Below are 22,371 nucleotides of genomic sequence, written 5' to 3' on the forward strand. Positions count from 1 at the left end.
TTGTAGAAAAATTGTGAAAGACAAACTGCTTTTTAATAAATTGTACATCTGAGAAAGACACCAAGTCCAACGGAACAAAACCAAACATTTTATGAAGATTTAATGTACATTTATTCTTACCACGTGGAACATATAGTATAAAGATTTCATACTGAATGATATTCATTGAGCAAAAAAAAGGAAAAGGAGGAATTTACATGTTTTTAGCTACATAGTTTGAAATACAAATATGCAAAATCCTGGAGAAATGAATTGTTAAGTGTGTTTCTTCATCTAGAGTTTTTTTTGTTGTACCAGGAGATAACAGATTTGATCTGAGTCTGCCGTACTATGGAGCCGTGGAGTGAGAGGGTCTATCAGCAGGGACTGGATGACAGGAACCAAACTCATGGGTCACCTTCCATTCCTCATCAACAAAATGAGTGGGAATAGTGACACAGAGACAGACACAGAAAGGAAGTGTAATGTACAATATCATATATATACACCACAGCAAAGCTGCATCTGAAGTTGAAAACCAATCCTAAGAGGTGATTTATTTTACAAGGGTAAATTCATACAATCAAGGACTAAAGAGAGGAGGTAAGGGTGTTGTAGTAGGTTCTCGGTACTTTGGGGAAGGCCTTTTTAGCTTTTAACGTCAAAACTAAAATGACCTTTAACTCTAGTAGAGCTGCATTGGCAACGTTTTTCTGTATGAAACTTTTTTACAGAATGCCTGACACTCGAGCAGTACGGTAGAGAAAATGCCCTACAATCTACTGCACAGGCCTCCCCAGCGAAGGTGTCTCAACAGCCTACTGAGTGGTAGGCTGACTGGTAAGCATCCAATTACAGCAACTATGCCATCAGATCAGGCTGTTCCTCAGTCTGCACTACCTCCAAACATGAACCAGTCTGACTCACTCACTGTGCTCTCGAGGGACACACATTATCCCAAAATTTCCTGTAAACGAGACAGCAACTTTGGTTACAGTTTGTTTTTCAGCTATTTATCTTTATTAAAAATACACCCCAAAAAAAAAAAAAAAACAACAACATGTGGAACACTCCTAAACCCAGGTTCTCCACTCTGTCATCTAGTTGGCATTAATGTTATAAGTTGTGACAGTTTGTGGAGTGTCTGGTTTGTAAATCCACCAGTGTAGCTTTGTGACGTCCCTTCTCCTTGAGTGAGAACAGCGAAAGGGGGCTCAGACAGTGGAATCTGAAGGGTTTGCATAAATTAAAAAACAGTCACTTGAACTTTCCCTTCCCCCTACACACATACAAGCCATGTTGTAACCAGGGGGTGAGGGGGGAAGAAACCAAGAGGAGGTGGAGCCAAAGCTCCCTACAGCTGTCATGACTGGCCAATCAGAAAGAGTACATCGCAGATGACGTGAGACACCACAGAGTTCATGAGAGGTGACACGGAGAGGTCGAGGAGGCGTGACTCGTAGAGTGTGAACTCTGAGTGGTTCTCCTCCACCTTGGCCAAGGCGTGCAGGGCCCGGGCCGCCCGCCGCATCATGTCATTACTGGTGGGCTCAAAGTGCATCCCCTGCAGATGCAGCAGAGAGCTCTGGCTCTGCTGTAGCTGGGTGGCCGCCAGGCTGTCCTCCAAGAAGCCCAGGAGGTTTCCCACGCTTCCCTTCTGCACGGCAATGGCGCGCGCTGCCATGCTGTCTCCCTGGGCCAGGTTGGCCAGCAACACCACCGACATCTCCCTGCAGACGGCCACCTTTCTCTCCCCAACCAGCCGCACCAAGGTCCCATACAGCTTCTCTAAACGACCCAACGGCGGCGTGGCCAGGACCAGGTCCACATTGTTGTCTTGGATGCTCAGCTTGCTGAGGGTCTCCAAGACCAGTCTCTGGGGGGACATTGCGCTGTGTGGCCCCAACGTGGGGAAGGGGTCCTGGGCCTCAGCCGAGGGGCACACAGCCCAGTGGAGGAGGCCGTCCAGCAGAGGAAGGCAGATGCTCTCGGGGTAGATGGAGAGGTCCAGCTGGCCAGAGATGTTGGCCAGAGTGACCAGGCAGTTCTCCCTCAACAGCGACAGGCAGTCCCACCACCATTCGTCCCTCTGGCCAAGACAGTCATCAGACTCCTCCTCCTTCTCGTAGGTGAGCGGGGCCTGTTTCCTCTCAGGGTGGCGGTGGTGCAGCAGCACTAGGCGACCCAGCAGCAGCATGAGGCCAGGGTGTTTGGACATCTCCTGGTCGTTGCCAGGCACGAAGGAGAGGCTGCGCACGATGTTGGAGACGCAGACACAGCGGCGGGCCAGAGCATCCTGCCAGTTGGCCAGTGTAACCAGTGGGCCCTCGTCCTTGCTGTGAGGCTCGTCCTCCACCACACGCTGGGGGACTTGCTGACGAGTGGGTCCGCTCGATTTGTTGTGCTCCTGCTGGCTCTGGGGCTCTTCGGACTGTGACATTTCCTCTGTCTCAGCGTCCGAGTGCTCGGACTTCCCCTCCTTACCGTCGGTTGTTGTTGAGGCCTTCTCTGTGGATGATGGCTGGGAGGGCCTCTGATCCCTCTCCCTCTTCTGTTTGTATTTCTCTGTGGGGATAGCATTGTCCTTGTCCCCCACCTTCTCTGGTTCTGGCCTTTTCCTCTTGGCTGTGGGGACGACCAGCACTCGTTCTCGTGGGACCAGGAATTCCTCCCTCCTCTCAAAGTGGGTCTGGATGTGTTCCGTGCTGTCTCCGCCGCCGGCACGCCAGTGGAGCAGCCCACTGTCAAACTCCTGCACTTTTCCTCTCTGGGTTGCCCTGCCTGCTGGAAACGGGTCCTTCTTCCGTACCATCTTCAGGGGGAGCTTGTCGAACTTGCTAGCCTGTTTGGGTCTCTCCTGGGGGGTAGCCGGGCCCAGGCCAGGTGGGTCCGATGAAGAGCTGGGCTGCTCAAAGGTAGAGCAGCTCTTCTCCTTATCTTCAGCATCCTTCTCTTTCAGAGTGTCCCATTCTGAGCACGACTCTTGCTCATCCTCTTGCTTCACCTGAGCCTGTCCATCAATTGTCGTCCCGGCCGGCTGTTTTGAACGCTGCACCACCACTTCTTCCTCCTCATCATCATCCTCTCCTTCTACCTTCATGTCCTCCACCCCTGGTTCCTCATCTTCCATGCAGCTCCAGTCTCTTTTCAGGGCGTCAGGGTCCAGTAGAGTCCTCTGGCCGGGATCGCCCACCTCGTACTCGCGCAAGATCCCAAAGATCTCGATGAGGCAGCGCCGGAAGTACTCCACCACCAGCTCCAGCAGGCCAGGCAGCTGAGGAGAAGATCAATAGTTTGTATTGTATGATATGATGTGCATGACAGAAAATCTGGAAAAGGGTTTGGGAATAGGTCAAATTTAATAAATTTGTGAAAGGATAAATGTAAAAATAAAAAGCCCTAAATCAGAAAATATTACAGTTCTGATTCGATAGGTTTACCATGTAGGGTTTTTATTAAAACCTTTATCCAACATTGTGGCCAGTGTAGTAATAATAATTTAGTGGGTGCTTATATTTGTCCTATTTACACATGCACATGTGTATAAATGTGTTTTGTATAGCAGACTCTCCCCAAGACACCCTCAGAGAGTGGGGTCACATCTAGGGTCTGGCAAAATTAGGTTTTAGCACCGTCAGATTTTTCACCTTGTCGGCTCGGGATTCGAACTTGCGACCTTTTGGTTACTGGCCAAAACCTCAACCCGCTAGGCTACCTGTCTTGTTAGCTCACCGAATTGAGGTTGAAGGTGGAGATGCTGTTGTCGTCATACAGGAGGATGTTGATGGTGTCGAGGGCCCACGTGCTCTCAGCCAACAGGCCAGACTTTAGGGACATCATCACCCTCCAAGCCTCTGGGGTCCCTATGGAGATACACAGTATTTTAACTCAAGCTGATACCCTTCACAGTACTGATGGACCACACAATACAAACAAGTTCATAGTAAGCCGAAGCAACCTATCTTTGTAATGTCCTAATGTGATCCCTAAATACTGTATAATCCATGTATAATAACATTGATTGTGGCTGGAGTTGTGGGATGGGATAGCCATACCGATATCTTTCGTTGTGAGGCATCGGCGTGGTTTTAGGATGGGGTGGGTGGCCTCCACTGAGCCTGGGGGAAAGGGCGTGTCTCTACGGATCAGAGGGGACTGCACAGACTGGGGCACTATGTGAGAGGCAGGAACCGGGGGCCCTGCCTTTTGCATCTTGATGCCACTGTGCATGTAGGGAGATTTACTGGGCGACGTCCGGCTCTCCATGGGGCCCCCGCGGGGCATGGGGGAGGGACTGGACACCTGTGGAATGTGGTTCTGCATGGCCTGAGCGGATTGGTAGTTGGACTGTAGGGTGCGGGTCATGGGCGGGCCCGTCCCTCCAGGGCCGTAGGGGGGCTGCCGAGGGCCCATCTGACCTGGCCCCCATTGGCCCTCGTGGTTCATGCGCTGCTCTGATGACATTTCCTCCGAACCGCGGTTCATGCCGGGTTGGCCAGGTCCCTGGGCTGGGCCCCCTGGGGGGCCACCCTGCCGGTTGGGGTAGTTGCCGGGATAGTTAATCTCCCCGCGGCCCTGCCACACGCCACCTGGGGGTCCGTCAGGGCTTGGCTGCATAATCTGAGGGGGCATGGAGGGCTGGGCGTTGGGCCCCGTGGCGGCCTGCATGCGCTCTCTGTTGAAGGGGAAGGGGAACTGGCCCTGGGGACCAGGCAGGCGGCGGTCAGTGCCGGTGAAGGAGCCGCTGCTGTACTGGGGTTGGTACATCTCTGGCTGGCCAGCAGGGGGTGCAGAAGCCACCCCTGGCTGCTGCTGCGGTTGTTGTTGCTGCTGCTGCTGCAGCCCTGCACTGAAGGGGGCACTGTACATCTCCCCCTCGTGACGCTTCGCTGGTGGGTAGCCCCCTTCCACGGGACGCTTGTAGTTCTGCATTGAGCAAATACGCTTAGTTAGGCAGTGTCATTACATTGCATCAGATGAATATTGATGGCTATTACTCATCTATACAGTAAGTACTACTTTTTGGGGTGATAACACATGTCTAGTGGTTACAACATTACAGTTTGATTTCCAGTGCTTACACAGTGGGTTAGAGCCATCACCTGTTGTTGCTGTGGGTACATTCCTGGCTGTTGATTGGGATAGGAACCACCAGGGGGAGTACCATGGCCAGGATATTGATTACCATAGGAATCATTCCTGTAAACAACCACAATGCATCAACAAGACATTCCAAATAAGCCGAGTGCCTATGTACCTAATATTGCTACAGTATACTGCTAGAGTGCCAATAAACCCTCTGAAAAACAACCCAATCTTTACAATATTGCAAGACTATAAATGCTGAGACAGTCAGTGCATGGTGTCTGAACAAGTTTGTGCCAGACCTCTCCTGAGAGAGAGTGGTGCTGGGTGGTGAACTTACCGTGGCTGCTGCTGTGGTGGGTAGCGGTTTGGCGAGTACATCCCCGTGTCGGAGTTGACAGGCATCAGGTTTGGCTGCGGAGCACCAGATCCCATGCTGCCCTCTGGGCCCATCCCCTGCTCTGGCCTGGTAAACAACAAGTTTGGTTGACTACACTTAGCACAAATCATTTCCATAAAAAAAAGGAAATGAGCAGACTTATTCGCAGTCAAAGATGGTATAGAATGTATAGAAATAGAATTATACTCAATATGGCCTCCAGTCTACCAATCATAGACACATTGACTTGAATGTGGATGTTCTTTACAGTAATTGTATTTCTACAATCTAAGCGTGTGTAGGGTCTTACCTCCTTTCGTAGCCTTGTCCGTAAGGTCCTGGTCCGTACTGTTGTCTCTGAGCCATCGACATGTTCCCCATAGCACCTGGAGGAGGCCCACGGTTAAACTGTTGCTGTTCAGCCATCCCACTGTTAGGACCCTGACTGGCAGGCAAGAACTGCTCCCCAACTGGAAAGAAATACACACTCCGTCAGCAAGGGACCCAACTTCCCAGCACCATCAGTTTCTAGGGATCTTTCTTGTAGCCTCTTCTACGCACCTTTCCGCATGGCACCAAAGGGGTCTTTGTTAGGCCCTGGACCCTCGTAGGGCCCTGGACCCATGCGACCTGGCATCTCTGGGGTGCTCATGCCAGACTGGTAGCCAGAGTTAGGGGTCATGGAGTTCCTTCTGGGGAAAGCAGGGTCACTACTGTCAGCAAATGGGTCCTGCAGCGCCACATTGCTCCTAAAAGATAGAGGGACGTTTAGGGAGTAAATAGGGGTTTATCAAAGCGGATAGCAAAATTGGGGTGAATTACATTTAAATTCAATAAGTAAATGAAAATTCCAATTGAAGAATTTAATCTCCTGAATGCAATTGATAACTCAAAGAGGATGAGATTGAAGCGCTGCAACTCACCTGGCCCCGGGTGGCATCTGGGTGGGGTGTGGGGTGGAGGCGGGTGTGGGGGGCTTGAGGTCGCTGCCCTCGGCCATGGAGCTGCTGGTGGACTGGGGGGTCTGAGGGCCCTGGAGAGAACCTGACCCAGCTACCGGAACAAAAGAGGGGAATTTCAGTTAGAGAGAGTTGACTTTCATCGGGTGGTTTGAGCCCTGAATGCTGATTGTCTGAAAGTATGACAATGATTACTATTTACTGGTCAAATAACATTGGAAACCAGTTTATAATATCAATAAGGCACCTTGGGGGTTTGTGGGATATGGCCAATATACTAAGGCTACGTGTTGCGTCGTGCCTAAAAATAGCCCTTGACCGTGGTATATTCACACCTTCTCGGGCCTTACTGCTTAATTATACAGGTCATTCAATTTACATTTCTACCGATACTAGACTGTGGCAACATTATCTATATGAAAACAGCTGCCAATTCATTAAAGCCGTTAGATGCATTTAACATAGGGCACTTAATTTTATTATGGCATCAGGTTCATTCTTCACCAGAAAGTCAGCTGGCCCTCTTCGAATTCAAGTAGGTCGATTCAGTGCTTTCTTTTTATTTATAAAGTTCTAACAAAAACTCCCGCCGTACCTAACTTTGTTAATAACGAATAATAAGTATGAGTTAACCATACCGGGTCTCGAGGATGGCTAACTCTGGAAATCTCTTCAGTCTCCTCAGAGTTAGGTAAATCTGCTTTTATTTTCTTTGCACCCCATGTATGGAACAGAGTTCCCTACAACTGGATGTTCTGGTGCCTCTCAGGCAGTTCAAAATGTTGATTGGGGATCTCTTTGCTGACGAATGTGATTGTTATTTTTTACAAAAATATGTATTTTGTAAATGATGTGTATGCAGGTCTCCCTTGTGAAAGAGATCTTGGTCTCAATGGGACTCCCTGTTCAAATCAACAAAAAAATAATTTTGCAACGAAAATTAGCTTTTCATATTGGACAAGACCAGGTAGTCCCAACCAGGTTCAGTCCGCTTTCTTTCGTTTGATGCCTAATAATTACGACCCAGCATAGTGTGGATAACCGTCTGGCACTGACCTGGGGAGGGTGGCTGGACCTTGGCCTGGTTGGCCTTCTTGTTGTCAGTGATGATCTCAGGAGGGGGGTCCTCCCCGCGTTCGATCTTGCACTCGAAGGCGTACAGACACTGGATGTACTGCTTCTTCAGGGAGCTGGCAGCGCTGCTCGACGTGCCAACGTTCAGGTTGGTGGACAGCTCCCGCCACTTCTTGTTCTTGTTCACCTGCACATAGAGCATTAAAACCGGGACATTAAAACAGGGACTAGAAGGGGGATGGAGCAAATAAGAACCAAGAGATTGTGCATGGTGTGTTTGTGCATGTGTTATACTTATTTATTGAACCAATATTTATCCAGGAATTCCCATTGAGGTCAGAAGACCTCTTATAAGGGAAACCTGGCCAAGAGGGCACCTCAATAGGGAAACACATAGATCAAACACACTACAGTGTATGCATGCATAGTACAGCACAAACCTACACTGACCTGTGCGAAGCCTCCAATCTCCTTGACCGAGACGTAGAGTCTGAAGAGGTCTAGGGGCTTGCGGCCAACAGCAGGCAGATTGGTCATGCCCATGGCTTTCTCCTCGATAAAGCCCAGGTAGCGGTCCACCCACATCTTCCTCTCCAGTTCGGGGCCCAGCTCATACAGACGCGTGATCTTCTCGTTGGTCGTCGTGGAAGAGCTTGACTTCTGCAAGGCGTCAAGAGAACACAGGACGTCAAGAGAGCCGTCATGAGGGAAAGGCTTGGGTAAACCCATTGGTCTTATTTCCCTTTAGTAGCTAGCTCAATGGCAACTGTAATAACCATGGAATAAAGTCAAAAGTATGATCGTAACACGTGTGTTAACAGTTTACAAACAATATGGTTTATAACGTAGTTTCTTTTAACGTACACACAAGCCCTTAAACAAAATTGTCCCAAGTGGACAGACAAAGCCATTATCTTATCACCTTGGATTTAGTCGGTTCTGCTTTCGGTGTTCCGTCCACTTTGTTGTTCATCTTCTGGCCCTGGTTCATTTTCCCATCCATACCAAACTCTGGACTGGGGACCAAACCTAGGTACAAGGGTACATTGTGGGGTTGAGCACTGTTCGGCTTTTGAACAACAATTCTCGGGATCAGGACATACACCAAACAATTGCTGAACGAACAGAGGCTGTTGACACTTTTTTGTATTCTAATTTCAGAGGAATACAGACGAACAACAAAGTTTCCCCTGTAGAACTTATTCATACTGCGGCCATTGTTCATTGACCAACGTTACCTTCAAACAGGATTTGAAGTGCTCTGGTGAAACCAATGCAAAACCTTCCTGAAGTGTGACTTAGATTAACAACCACTGCACTAAAACAATATTTGTTTTGGAAAACTCATACTTCGCTACCGCACTATCCATCTATGCTAGAACCTTCAGATGGAAAAAAAGTATATTGTAAAAACACTGCAGACAAATTGCATCAGGCCTTACTAGCCACCCCAATGCAAACCTATTCCACTGACCACCGTCCCAACCAAAGTCATCCTGCCATATCAGAAATACCCGGGGCACCATGGAGCAACAGTATTGGACTACAGTACTCACCACTGGAGTTATTGACCATGTTGGGCCCCATAGGGAAAGGTGGGCCGCCCTGCGTGTTCATCATGCCAGGCATGTTGTTCATGGGAGGGCCATAGGGGGTGCCAGAACCCATCATGCCAGGGGACATGTTGGGGTAGCCAGGCATCCTGAACAATGAGGGACAACCATACTTTTAGCATGTAGCATGATATCAGTGAAAAACATTCCTCTCCTGCTGAGAAATTAATCTCTTATGCTGAAAAACAATCAATCATTTATGCAACAATATCACTAAATAAGAAAGAGTGAGTTATGAGTGCCATTGCAAGGGGGAATTGTTTTGAGTTCTTGATATGAAAATGTCTAGTGACTTTGTACACCTGTGAAGACTAAAGAGAGGGAAAATATGCTGAACCTGCATCTGAATTCTCCAATGCATTTCATGTTTGGATGTAATGTGAGAGCCAGGTATTCCTCGTAGTGACAGGTGCTGGATAACATCTCTTCTGCCTCTGCCTGTCTACCTTTCAGTAAGTCTGTCCTCATCTCATCTGCTCTCTCCTTTGTTTATTTCCTGTTGCTCTAATCACTCCTCTCACTGCCTTCACTGGACCTTCAAAGTAGAGGAAAATCTACTAGTTAGGACCAGATAAGGCATACACAACACATTAACAATGATATAAATATAAGGTCCCACAGTGCATGTCAAAGCAAAAACCAAGCCATGAGGTCGAACGAATTGTCGATAGAGCTCTGAGACAGGATTGTGTCGAGGCACAGATCTGGTGAAGGGTACCAAAAAAAGTCTGCAGCATTGAAGGTCCCCGAGAACACAGTGGCCTCCATAATTCTTAAATTAAAGAAGTTTGGAACCACCAAGACTATTCCTAGAGTTTGCAGCCCGGTCAAACTGAACAATCGGGGGAGAATGGCCTTGGTCAGGGAGGTGACCAAGAACCCAATGGTCACTCTGATAGGGCTTAAGAGTTCCAGAAGGACAACCATCTCTGCAGCACTCCACCGATCAGGCATTTATGGTACAGTGGCCAGACAGAAGACACTTCTCAGTAAAAGGCACGAGAGCCCTCTTGGAGTTTGCCAAAATGCACCTAAAGGACTCTCAGACCATGAGAAACAAGATTCTCTGGTCTGATGAAACCAAGATTAAACTCTTTGGCCTGAATGCCAAGCGCCACGTCTGGAAGAAACCTTGCATCATCACTACGGGGAAGCATGGTGGTGGAAGAATCATGCTGTGGGGACGTTTTTCAGCGGCAGGGACTGGGAGGCTAGTCAGGATCAAGGGAAAGATGAACGGAGCAAAGTACAGATAGATCCTTGATGAAAACCTTCTCCAGAGCACTCAGGACCTCAAACAAAGGTTCATCTTCCAACAGGACAACAACCCTAAGCACACAGCCAAGACAAAGCAGGCGTGGCTTCGGGACAGGTCTCTGAATGTCCTTGAGTGGCCCAACCAAAGCCCGGACTTGAACCCGATCGAACATCTCTGGTGAAACCGGAAAATAGCTGTGCAGCGACACTCCCCATCCAACCTAAAATAACAACCCAATGTTTATATCCCAGGACAAATGAGCAAGCAAGAGCAAGGTAGCTAGCTAAATTGCCTTAAATGTTCAATGCTTTCGACCTGTCTCCAAATTAATATTGTTGGTTCAGAGTTTGTTTTGATTTTCAACCTGCTGATCGCGTCTAGTGTGGCTGGACAAAATCAACAGCTGGTCTGGTCAGCATGTAAGGCTGTAACGTAACCAAATGTGGAAGAAGTCAAGGGGGCTGAATACTTTCCAAATGCACCGTACATGTGTAATATGGGTTAGTAAAGAGTATAGTGTACCTGCTGTGTATGGAGTTGGTAGCAGCGTGTTGCATGACTACAGCTGCAGCCTCCTGGGCCTTCCGGTTGAGGCCGGGGGGAGGGCACATCCCTGAGCCCACCTGAGGTGGCATGTTACTCATATTGGGTGGCATGTTGGGCCCCATGTTAGGGCCATAGGGACGCACTCCCATCTGGCCCGCAGGCATTCTACCAGGGGGGATGCCTGCGTACGGCAGCCCCCCTTGCCCAGACATGGGGTTTATGGGTATGCCCATGCCAGGGCCAGGGTTCATGGGGTTGCCCATGCCAGGGCCAGGGTAGTTTGCATTGGGCATGTTGTTGTATCCAGGTTGCCGGGGGTAACCTGTAATAGAATTAACAAAAACTGTGTGTAAAAACTGTGTGCAAAATAAATAAATAAATAAAACACTGCTCAGATGACATTGGGAAGACTAGTTATAAGTGCAAAACAACAAACTAAATATTGAATCAACTTGGGGTTCTATTGTGAAAGGTGTACCCTACTGATGATGTGTTGTTGCAATAGTAATCCTGCTCAGTACGAGAGGAACCACAGGTTCAGACATTTGGTGTATGTGCTTGGCTGAGGAGCCAATGGTGCGAAGCTACCATCTGTGGGATTATGACTGAATGCCTCGTAGTCAGAATCCCCCCCTAAACGTAATGATACGATGGAGCCTGAGAGACTGCTAATGTCTGTTGAAGTTGTGCAAGGCACTATACTGAGCTGGCAGTGGCGCTGTGCACACTGAGCTAATGAGCCTGCCATCACAGTGGCAGCTCTACTGACAGGGGGGGCTCTGCTATGTCAGCTGACTGTTCTCCATGGCTAAAAATAGCTGCACTAGGCTCAAAGAGGGAGGGATGAGCTGATAGGATGGAATTCCTATGAGGCAAGAATACATATTCCATGGATTTGGCTGGGGGAACAAACAAGAAGCAACTTCAAAGGATAGTGAGATAATTAAGTGGGATGCATTTATAAATTGGCAGTCAGAGGATAACCAAAATGTTAAAGATCAAAATGATTAAAAGTCTATTTGGTATATCAACTGAGTTGTTCTTTTTCAAGTGTTTCAAATTTGGAAATTTTAACATCGAATAGAACTCACTTCTATTTAAGCAAATCTAAACCAAAGGTTCCTTTAACTAATTGCCACCAGCCCCTCTCCTTTGTTGCACAGTGTAACCCACAGAACTTACCTTGTGGGCCATACTGCCCACCCTGAGGTCCATAGCCCCCCATGGAGTTGTTCTGCTGCTGATAAGGTCCCATCCCAGGGTGCATCTGGCCTCCAGAGGACTGTCGGGGTGACAGGGGAGAGGCAGACTGTGGTGAACCGTATGGGGGCATCTGGGGGTTTCTCTGTACGAACCCTGGCAGGGTCAGAGAAGAGAGAGTGAAAGATGTTAATCCTCCAACACTGGAAATCTCACATAAAACACATCAGAGGGCTTTGGTACAGAAATTAGCCAGTATTTACTTATTTTACATGGTAAAATGGCAATTACATGTAATGTTATTTGAAGTACCAGAAAGTACCCATGTTTACAACACAATTTTCAATTAAAGTACCAGGTAAATACCAGTGGTACCATAAAATAAAGTGCAACCAAAGTTTCTTTAAAACAGCACTGTCAGTGGTCCCTGCAGAGCAGAGTAGTACTGTGTGAGGGGATTCTCAGTCAGGGTGAACTCACCTCTCTCCTGGGCCATGGGAGACTGGCTCATGGCGGGGTGCAGACTCCCGTCAGACTGCACACTCGATGGTCTAGGGGGCATCTGGGTCCCTAAACAACAGAAGGGTCGTCTCAGTACGTAAATAACAAGTCTAAGTAGGAACAAGGCCACTAATGTCACTACTTAGTTAACTTAAGTGTCCCTTAAATATTGTTAATCCAACAAAATGCCCATAGATTGAAACAGTGGAGCTACTGCAGCCAAGCATCATACAGTTTTAAAAGGTGTTTGGCTGCAGTAGCTCCATTGTTTCAATCTATGTTCATTTTGTTGTCATAGTGTATATGTATAACAAATGGCATGTGTCCTAATACATGTCAGAAAAACCCATGTATGTGTGCGCAAAAGTGTACATGTGTTCACCTGGCATTGTGGCGGGTGAGAGGGGCCCCGTGCGGGAGGTGGTGGCACTGGCGGGGGAGCCGGCAGGTGACGGTGAGGGCCCTCGGATGCCTGGCAGGTGGGGAGAGGTGTGGGGCGAGAAGGGCGACTGGGCCAGGTTGCTCTGCTCGCCCTGGCTGCTTGACACACCTGAAGTGCTCACGCCAGGACTCAGAGCGCCATCCGTGCCCGTGGGCAGGTCATCGATGGAGCCTGAGAGATCCTGCAGACACGCAAGACAGGAGACAGCGGGGCCTATGGTGAGGAGACACTGTGGAAATATGCCGGCCTGATGGAATCGACACGACAGCTAATAGCTGACTGTACAGTTAGCAGTGAAACGTCTTGATAACGACTCCATGTATTTCCTGTAGCTCTGTCTACTAGCACAACAGAACACAATCTTCTCCGTTTTAGAAAGCATGACAGCACACTTTATTAGGTTTGGAGACATGTGACACACACACACAGTTGTCGTTATTGATCTTGTCGAGGAAAAGAGAGGGCATATTAGAGCAGGGGGTTGTCACGGTTACAGTGGACGTGTGCCGACTCAGCGTGCCGTAACTCTGCCATGTGAATCTGATACACGCTCTCACACACACGCTAGGCGTGTGCGCCATCACTTTTGCTCTCGTTTTATCCAGGCCGGAGCTCTGCTCAAATGTACTAATATTCATCTCACAGACAACATTTCTGCAAGTCCACAAAACACTCTACGCATGCCCAATGACATCTACAGACACACACACTCAAATGATACACAATAAACAGGGGTAGCATTAATTAACCACAACAGCACACACAACGGTTTTACTATGTTAAGTCTAAAATGGGTCAAACGGAATCATGCAAACATGTTTCAATGCATTATGATTTTAGAACAATGTAATAATGATTTATAGATGTATAGTATACCTTTGCACAGGTTGGGTGAGGACTCACCGGTAGGCTGGACGGCTGGCCTTGCATGCTGACGTCCTCCGAGACACTTTTGGGCTGGTTGGAGGGAGGGGCGCTAGACTGGGAACTGAACGAGTCCTGGGATATCTCCTGGGGGAGAGAACGAGACAATCAGTATTGAAGGGCATTCACGTACACATATATGTGCACATGAGAATGTACAGTGACAATACCAATGCCTTCCATCTGGTGAGCAAGTATGGCAACCGGTACTGCACGTTCAATGACGATATCAAAGGTACCTCAATCATAAATAAATTGCACGCACACATACACACCAAACTCAGTTGTACCTGCTGTGGTGGAGGAGGGAAGCGTTGGTAAGGTGACTGCTGTTGCTGTGGAGGATTCTGGGAGTAGGATGCAGGCTGGCCCTGTGGATGCTGGCTGTGACCTGGTGGTTGCTGAGGGGGTTGAGAGGGTGTTTGGGGTTGCTGCTGCTGCTGCTGTGTGGGGAGCTGCTGTGGGCCCTGCGTGGGTGGATAGCTAAGCTGGGGCTGTGACCCTGCTGGGACCTGGGAGCTGGCCTGCTGTGGAGGCTGGCTGGGAGGCCCCTGCTGCTGGGGGTAAGGAGGCTGACCAGACTGAGCCTGGGCTGGGCCCTGGGAGTAGGGCGGCTGAGACGGCGGGGGCCCTTGGGATGGACCTGGCTGCGGGCCCTGGGGGGGCATGTGGGGCTGCGGATAGGGTGGCCCACCCTGGGCATGTGAGGCTGACGTCTGGGGAGGGTGGGACTGCTGAGGGTAGGGTGTCTGACCACCCTGCTGTCCCAGAGGTGCCTGGGGGTAGGGCCCTTGCTGCTGGCCTGGGTGTAAAGCCTGGCCCTGTTGGCCGTAGTAGGGCCCTTGGCCCTGAGGCCCATAGCCTCCTGGTCCCTGCTGCCCATAAGACGGCATCTATACACAAATACAGACGAAAGTTAGAAAACACGAAAAAGATTAGGCATATGACAAGCAAGCCATATAGTAGTGTGTGAAGAGGAGGGCTGATTCCGGTGTGAGAGAATGTAGGAATAATTCAGCTTTATGACACCACTGACCTGCTGCCCGTACTGCATGCCCCCCATAGCCCCAGGGGTGCGGCCCTGCATGACCACCGGATATCTCTGGGAGCCAAGAGGACCGTAGCCTTGGCCCGGGTATGAGTGACCCTGCTGGGCTCCTGGGGGTGGCCCCTGTCCAGGTTGTTGGGAGTATGGACTGCCCCCTCCGTACGGCTGGCCTCTCAACTTAGCCATCGGATCCATTGCACCTGGGGGCTGTGGAGCAGAAACAAAGATGAAATACATGAACAACACTGCATAACATGAACACTATTAAAAAGAATACTGAGAAGTGCGGTTGACCGTATGTACCATAGATCACAAAAGACTTGGATACAGGCAGATGACTATACTATAGTTTATAGGCACTTTAATTATCTAGCAGGGGTCTCACATGCAAGCCAACTCACACATTTCAAGCTTCCCAACACAGCAGGAGCTATAGGTATGCATTTTCTCATCCAGATAGGCACAAAAACTAAAAACATGACAAAGGGGAACTCCATAGAACACGTGAGAGCATTACTAGAGCAAAGGGAATGAGGAGTTTTTTTCCCCTTCACATTTCCCATGGTCATTAACCGGACTTTTACCTTTTTTGTGCCATATTTACAGAAGTCAGAGCTATAAATACATAAATATATCTCTCTCATCTCAAATGGAGGGCAGTCTGCCCAATCTTAAACACATCCCAGCTGTGGTCCTGTATGGCTTGCAAGCCAGTTTCCCTTCTGGGGGGCAATTCTGGCTCTGAATGAATGACATCATAAATGGAAGGAGAAGTAGCCTACTCAATATACTGTGTTATGATGTAAACACAACTAACTATGAGTAAGGTATCCTCTCAATGGAGAAAGTTTTCTTAAATCTCCCGGCCACCATCTCAATATTATAATTTCAAATCGCTGTAAATCGCTAACCCTTAGGCCTATCAGTTTATCTTGCTCAACTCAAAACAACCTAAACAAGGGTTGTCAAAATATTCCATGTCTATAACGTTAATAACAACAAATGGACAAGCTAATGAAAACATGAGAATTAAATTTACCACAGTGGATTCTTATGGGCTTTGTTTCTTTATCTGTACCCTTGTCAATGCACACTGCTCTGAGACTTGAGCAGTTCTGGCACGTCACTGCTAAACAAAGACCTTTAGAAATGAAGGGCAAAAAGCCTTTCTTGACATTTCCCAGCTTCCAGATAATTAATTGAAATAAATAAAAGCAGCACATGGCTAATCTGCATAAGACAGAGTGGAGACTCCCTAGGTGGGGGAGAGGCAACTGGACTGTTTCTGTGATTGGCCAAGGGGGGTTAGAAGGAATTCTTAGTCACACACAGAGAGACAGAGTGGCACATGAGATACAGCAGCTACTCATGTCTCTCACACACACACACACAGCTCATGTTCACCTCGCTATGCAGGGTCAACATACAGCAATGCCACAGGATGTAGACCTAACCTTGCCTCAGAAATACATCTGTATGTCATTGATAGGTGAACCCATCAAATGGGACATAGTGGATGATGTCTCCCTAACACGTTAACATTGGTATGCATTACCATCACCAACGTAACAAAGATCCTATTGATGACCAAAACATTGTCAGGTAGAAGTTTGTTAGGGAAAGGTAAAGGTGCATGAGTACTACTGCTTTAATATGCTAGTGAGCTATGGCATGTAAGCAAAGATAGCTGGGCATACATCAGAAAGGCCACACTGTAGTCTCGAAGCATGTACATACATTTCATGACAGTTGGTTAGGTCTGTGCGATATTCTTGGGTAGATAGGTCGTCAGAGCAGATTTCAGCTTTCCATTATATTTACAGTGATCACACCCAAATATGATTGCTCCAGATTGTGTTCTCAGGTACTGCAGCAAGTTCTTGTTGTAGCCTACATAAGGGTTTCCCAAACTTGGTCCTAGGGCCCCCCCTGGATGGATGTTTTGGTTTTTGCCCAAGCTCTACACAGCTGATTCAAATAACCAACTCACCATCAAGCTGATTATTTGAAATCAGCTGTGTAGTGCAAGGGCTAAGGCATGCACACAGGGGTGCCCCAGGACCGAGTTTGGGAAACCCTGGCCTGCATGGGTCAAATTCAGTTGCTTCCAAATGTGAAAAACCCTGTCAAAATAGAGTCTGTGCAACCTGAACTTGTCAAATCATGTTAATTTAGCAAATTCATATCACACCCACATGGTCTTATGGTCCTTCAAATTGTTATTGTGATAAATGTTTACATCTTTGTGATATGGATTGTTTGTGATGGATTGCTCATCTGGCAACGACTGTACACCACTAAAAAAAATTGCTTAGTTTCAGATTTGTAGCTTATAAAACGCATGGTGCAGATACAAAAACGATTTAAAATGACAGTATAATAAATTATTAACTTGGGTGATTTACATCGTCATTTTACTTTGATCCAAAATAAGAGGAGATAGTGCGTGCTTAACAATGAGGGTAAAGATACTATGGCCATTTTCATCTGCCTTTCTTTATAGGATGGTGCAAATACGGTTCCGTACTTATACATGTAGAATACAGAGTTCCGCAAACTCTTCTATTTGCAATGTTGGTTGCGGTTGTTAATGAATATAGTAATTCAACAGATGTGGGAAACAGATGATTGCAAAATAGTAATTTAGAGAAATTGCCAAAAATGTGTATGAGTATGAGTATGAGCAATCAAGGATTTGTGCAATGTGGGGGTGTGCACTTATCAGGAACTGTTGTTGCTTTACAGCATATGCAATTATAAATGGCCAAGAGCACAGGGTGAGGAGCCAATCAGATCTCAGCTAGCATGTCAAACCAAGACCAACTGTCAACTGGGTTTGACAGCATGATTTTTACCTCCACAATTCAAATCCCAGAGAAAAGCAATCTGCAGTCAGTCACACAAATCACTAGGCCCATGTTTACAAAAAGAATGCGGTGAGGGAAGCAGTTCCTGGCAACAGAGACGCCAAATGACACGGTTTCATAAATTAATAGGCCAGTGTGTGTTGATTAACATGTAGCATTTTACATCATTTAGTTACGTGTGCAGTCCACTTCAAATCACTTTCAAACACACACGAACACTTGAGTCTAGACAACATCAGTGGTCTGGGCTTGCAAGTGTTGTGCATTTCCGTCACAATTTCCATAATGATCGAAACAGACTTGCCGACATAAAAATGTATAGTCTATTCATAAGCATTAAATTGTAATCGGAAACGACCGACGTTACCAGTACAAACTATACGAAATACCCATATTATGGAATAACTTTAATTACGTTTATATACCGCCCTGCCGAGAAACAAGTCAGAGTCATGAATATTGGCCTTTAGAGCTTTTTCACCTCTTTCGAGATTCGGGCCTCCATTTTCTGAACGTTCGAAGTTAGATTTCATAAGGAGGATTACCGAAGAACAGTTGCCTGCAAGTGATACATTTCATACAAATTAAATAAATACTGTTTAATGAGGTGGTGTTGGAAAAACGAGAGGCAGCCATTTTAGAGTGTCTTTGCAAGCGAACTGGCTAGCAACAATGGCTGGCCTGCTACGTTTATGAACTACATACATAAGATTACACCAAATGTACAGCAATAAAGATTCGGTGGAACATGGGCCTTTACCTGGCTTCTACCTAGGGGTTGCCCTGTACTTCCAGGGCTCATAGGCGGCGGATGATGGGTCCTTTGTTGCCAACCCGGATTCCCCCCTCCATACTGACCGCTACTGCCCGTGTCTGTTGGTCCCTTACTAGCGCCTTCCTGATTACTATATTCACTAGATGGGTAATTTGGATATATACGAGTGGAGCTTGGAGAGGTTAGGAGCTGGTTGAGGGTTGGGGTAGACGTTGGCTGTGGATTCCCCATATTATATCTCTGGTTGTTGTAAGATGCAGCCATTGCTGTGGGTCCTCCTGCTGGTTGCTGCTTAACGTTAGCTGGCTGTCCCCCAGCTGCCGGAGCCTGGGTATTACGTGAGGGGTTCATGCCGTATCCTTGGCCAGAATAGGGAGTTCTGTTCGGGAATGGATTGTAATTGTTAAACTGGTGGTTAGAAAAGCCATGGTCGTGCGAATTGGGTTGATATGGGTCCATCATATTACTCGACGGCACGGCTGGACCTGCAGCAGCTGCCATGCCAGGGCTTTGTTGTCCGCCATGTTGATGAAAAGGGGCCCGGCCGTAGTGTTGACTGTATCCATAAGAAGGTGGAGGAAAACCAGACCCATGGTGGTGTACCATCCCAGGATGGTTATTCCCCTCGGATCCAATGGAATCATTCTGATTATTATTAGTCCTGGAAGGGTTCCCGTTCCCGTTCTTCATCTCAGGTTCCCCTCCTCCCCCTGCATTTCCAACATCGGCCCCGTCCTGCAGATCCCCCCGGACCGGAGATCCGCGCTCTAATCCCGGCTGCTTGTTTTCCAGCTGCTTTTCCCCCAGTATAGAATCCTCATGTGGGTCTCGATCCGGTTTCTTTAGTTCGGAAGGCGGGCTTGTGTTGAGAGTGGCGGCGCTGGCGACCTGAGCGGCCATAATACCCCCCTCTCTCGGCGAGTCAGTCACAATCAAACGCTAGCATTGAATATAAATAATTGTTTATAACCATTTATCCTTGTCCCGACTCATTCCCACCCCTTTCTCCGGACCGAATCCGGTTTTGTCTCCTGATTCCGATGTGAAAATAATTGGACAAGTAATAATAAACCTCAAGGATGCATAAACAGACATATATTCCGGGGGTTCTATTAGTGAGCGAGAATAGAGGCAAGGAACGGAGCGAACCAGCACGAGGCTCGGCGAGATACAGCCATTTTACTAAGCCGTACAGACAGAAGTAAAGTACGGATTGGAGCTAGGTGGGAACACGGAGTGGATTCGTTCATTTTTACATTGCATAAGGGCACAAGTGTGGTTGCATTCATAACGTGATTTTTGGGTTTTAAATGCAACGATTCTAAAAACATTAATTGCTGCTTTGTTCCATTCTATCGACTGTTTTTGAACAATTCAACATGCGACAGGCCAAATTGTGATACACTCAAAGTACAAGATCCAAAATACTAATAAAAATGTGTTTTACATTTGACTCTGAGTAACTATTGATATGAGTGTGATTCCCCTCCTTCTCAGGGCAAGGTCAAGGCTGGCCAGCGTAGTTCAATGTTGGCGGCTGAGAAAGCTGTGTTCACTGCCCATCCCCCACACTCACAAGAGGAGTGTTTCTGCTAGCGCGGCTGCCGTTAGGAAAGAGAGACAGACCGAGAGGGGGTGGGTAGCGAATTCGTATGAGGGTGCATTAGTAGTCTCGTTCTGGCAAATTTTTCCCTCTAAAATTCTGAGCTAATATCAATTTTAGCCCCCAAACTTGGTTTTGATATTTAGAACATGCTAACATGACCAGATTGTAGCTGATTTGTGTGACTACCTTATTTTTTTGTTTCACTTCCTCATTCATTCTGGCGACCTCATCACATAGTATGCACTCCGCACACGATGACACATCGACACTGGTGAAATGCTACCCCCTCAGTCCTGGCCCAGAGCAGGAGTCTTTCAACCAAAGGATATTAATTGAACGTGGATACATCATAATGAAACAATGTACAACAATGTATCTAAAAGTTATTATTCACACTTCCAAATCATGAAACATGACCAGTCAATCATCAGGTGCCTGCTTCCTGTTAAGGGGGAGGGGGGGTAATTGGGTAATTAATTGGCATTTAAACCATATTCTGATCAATGTGAGGTTAATCTACAGTCCCCCTGCTTCACACTTCAAACCTATTGTGTAATGTGAATGGGCAATGATCACGGCCCTACGGATCATCACAGGCCAATTATGCCACCGATATATGGTTAATATGTAATGAAATTACATGTACATATGAAGACACTTGAAAGGGTGAAATATGAAACGTCATTGTTTGCTGAACTGATCGATTCTGATATCAAACTAATGGGGATTATATATTGAATAACCAATCACTGTTTGTATTATTCTTCTCATGATTATGATAAATAGTTACGAGCTTAAATGACTCAAGGATGATTCCTATTGACTTCTTAATTAACTGGATTGCTGAATTCCCTGATTATGTTAATGAATGATTGTTATGATTTGATCTTGGTGATTATGAATTTGATTGGATACTTGTTATTCTGTTTCATTTGTTATGCAGCACAGCCTACTCAGTAAATATACCACTTTTTGATTAAAGGAATTCCTGCCTCAGTCTCATCCATTCCTCTGTCACCTGACCCGTGTTCACCTTCACTGTCAGTCATCCTACCTGTCCAGCTACCCACACAGATTTCACTAATCTTTCAATGGTACTTCGAGCCGGATAATGACTGAACCAAAGACAGGTGAAAAGGAAATGGAGAAGGAAGAATTGTCTCCACTGGAAGGAAGAAGAGAGGAGGAAAGAGCAGCTGAGGGAAAGGTATTGGAACAAATAAAAAAAATCCAGGAGCTAAGACTAAAGAAACAAAGAAGGCTTCATCCTCAACCACCAGCAGCACCAGGTTATCTTAAGGATTATGTGGTCGAGTTTCCCACACCAAAGGGCACAGTGGGGATGGATCAACTGTACGTTTCAGCCATCAACCATCCCCTCCGAGCCAAGGACAGGAAACTGCTTTGGGACGGGAATGTGGTCTACAGGAAGAACCTATGGAGGAGGTAACTCCAACCGCACAGGTCGACCAGCTTCCTGAAGCAGGCTCCGCTCACCCCTTAACTAAAGGGAAATTGTCGTGGCACTCTAGACAGAGTTAGAGTTCGACCAGTGGATACGCCTTTGGAAGTGGCCATGGCAGCCGCCATTCAGCGATTCACAGACTGCTGTCCTACGAGAGAGGATGAAACTACTAGCGTTGGAGGAAATTGAGCGTCAGATTGAGGAGGAACGACAGGCTGACGAACGATGTCACCTACTATTGGATGTGCGGGCCCATAGAGCCCATAGCCCATAGAATTCATTGCCAAGGACCTGGCACAGCAGCGACGGCACCGCCGAGCAAGAAGGGAATTGGAGGAGGCACGAATGGTCTCATCCTTCCTGGAGAGGAACGAACAGGGAGTTGACCAGACCACCCTTCCACATGGACCTGACCTGTCTGGCTTTCTTTCCCAATCTGCTCCTCTGGTACAGCATGGCACACAGTCCCCGGAGGCTCCAAGGTCAACAGCCAACACGGAGCACGGGGGACAGGCCGCTCCGCCAACGCCCTCTATGACAGTGACACAAGTTAGCATTCCTCCTTCATCGAGACAAAGCATCACTCCTTCGCCTTTCCGCCAATTACCAACCACAGCAAATTGTTCCTCTCGTCCATGGCCTGAGCCAGG

At 47.6% G+C, this 22,371-nt stretch overlaps 1 protein-coding gene across 7 annotated transcripts; it reads right to left on the bottom strand.

The window, feature by feature from the left end:
* Window positions 1-83: 83 nt before the first annotated feature.
* On the bottom strand, window positions 84-21,246 carry LOC112234455 (AT-rich interactive domain-containing protein 1A). 7 transcript variants are annotated; one of them, XM_024402636.2, is made up of 20 exons: window positions 20,443-21,246; window positions 14,997-15,215; window positions 14,251-14,853; window positions 13,913-14,047; window positions 12,977-13,217; window positions 12,574-12,663; window positions 12,076-12,249; window positions 10,870-11,215; window positions 9,033-9,178; window positions 8,399-8,505; window positions 7,921-8,136; window positions 7,459-7,663; window positions 6,367-6,496; window positions 6,005-6,192; window positions 5,754-5,913; window positions 5,405-5,530; window positions 5,061-5,178; window positions 4,035-4,905; window positions 3,712-3,842; window positions 84-3,253 (listed from the first exon to the last, which is right to left on the bottom strand). In XM_024402636.2, the coding sequence occupies exons 1-20, from the start codon at window positions 20,470-20,472 to the stop codon at window positions 1,343-1,345; spliced, it is 6,147 nt and encodes a 2,048-aa protein (XP_024258404.1). In that variant the 5' UTR covers window positions 20,473-21,246; the 3' UTR covers window positions 84-1,342. The 7 variants fall into 7 exon arrangements, with proteins under 7 accessions (XP_024258404.1, XP_024258388.1, XP_024258371.1 ...); XM_024402620.2 differs by lacking the exon at window positions 20,443-21,246 and adding an exon at window positions 18,636-20,423 and having other exon boundaries at window positions 13,940-14,047; XM_024402603.2 differs by lacking the exon at window positions 20,443-21,246 and adding an exon at window positions 18,636-20,423.
* Window positions 21,247-22,371: the final 1,125 nt, after the last annotated feature.

The sequence above is a fragment of the Oncorhynchus tshawytscha genome, linkage group LG03 (genome assembly GCF_018296145.1).
Source record: "Oncorhynchus tshawytscha isolate Ot180627B linkage group LG03, Otsh_v2.0, whole genome shotgun sequence".
Classification (NCBI taxonomy): Eukaryota; Metazoa; Chordata; class Actinopteri; order Salmoniformes; family Salmonidae; genus Oncorhynchus; species Oncorhynchus tshawytscha.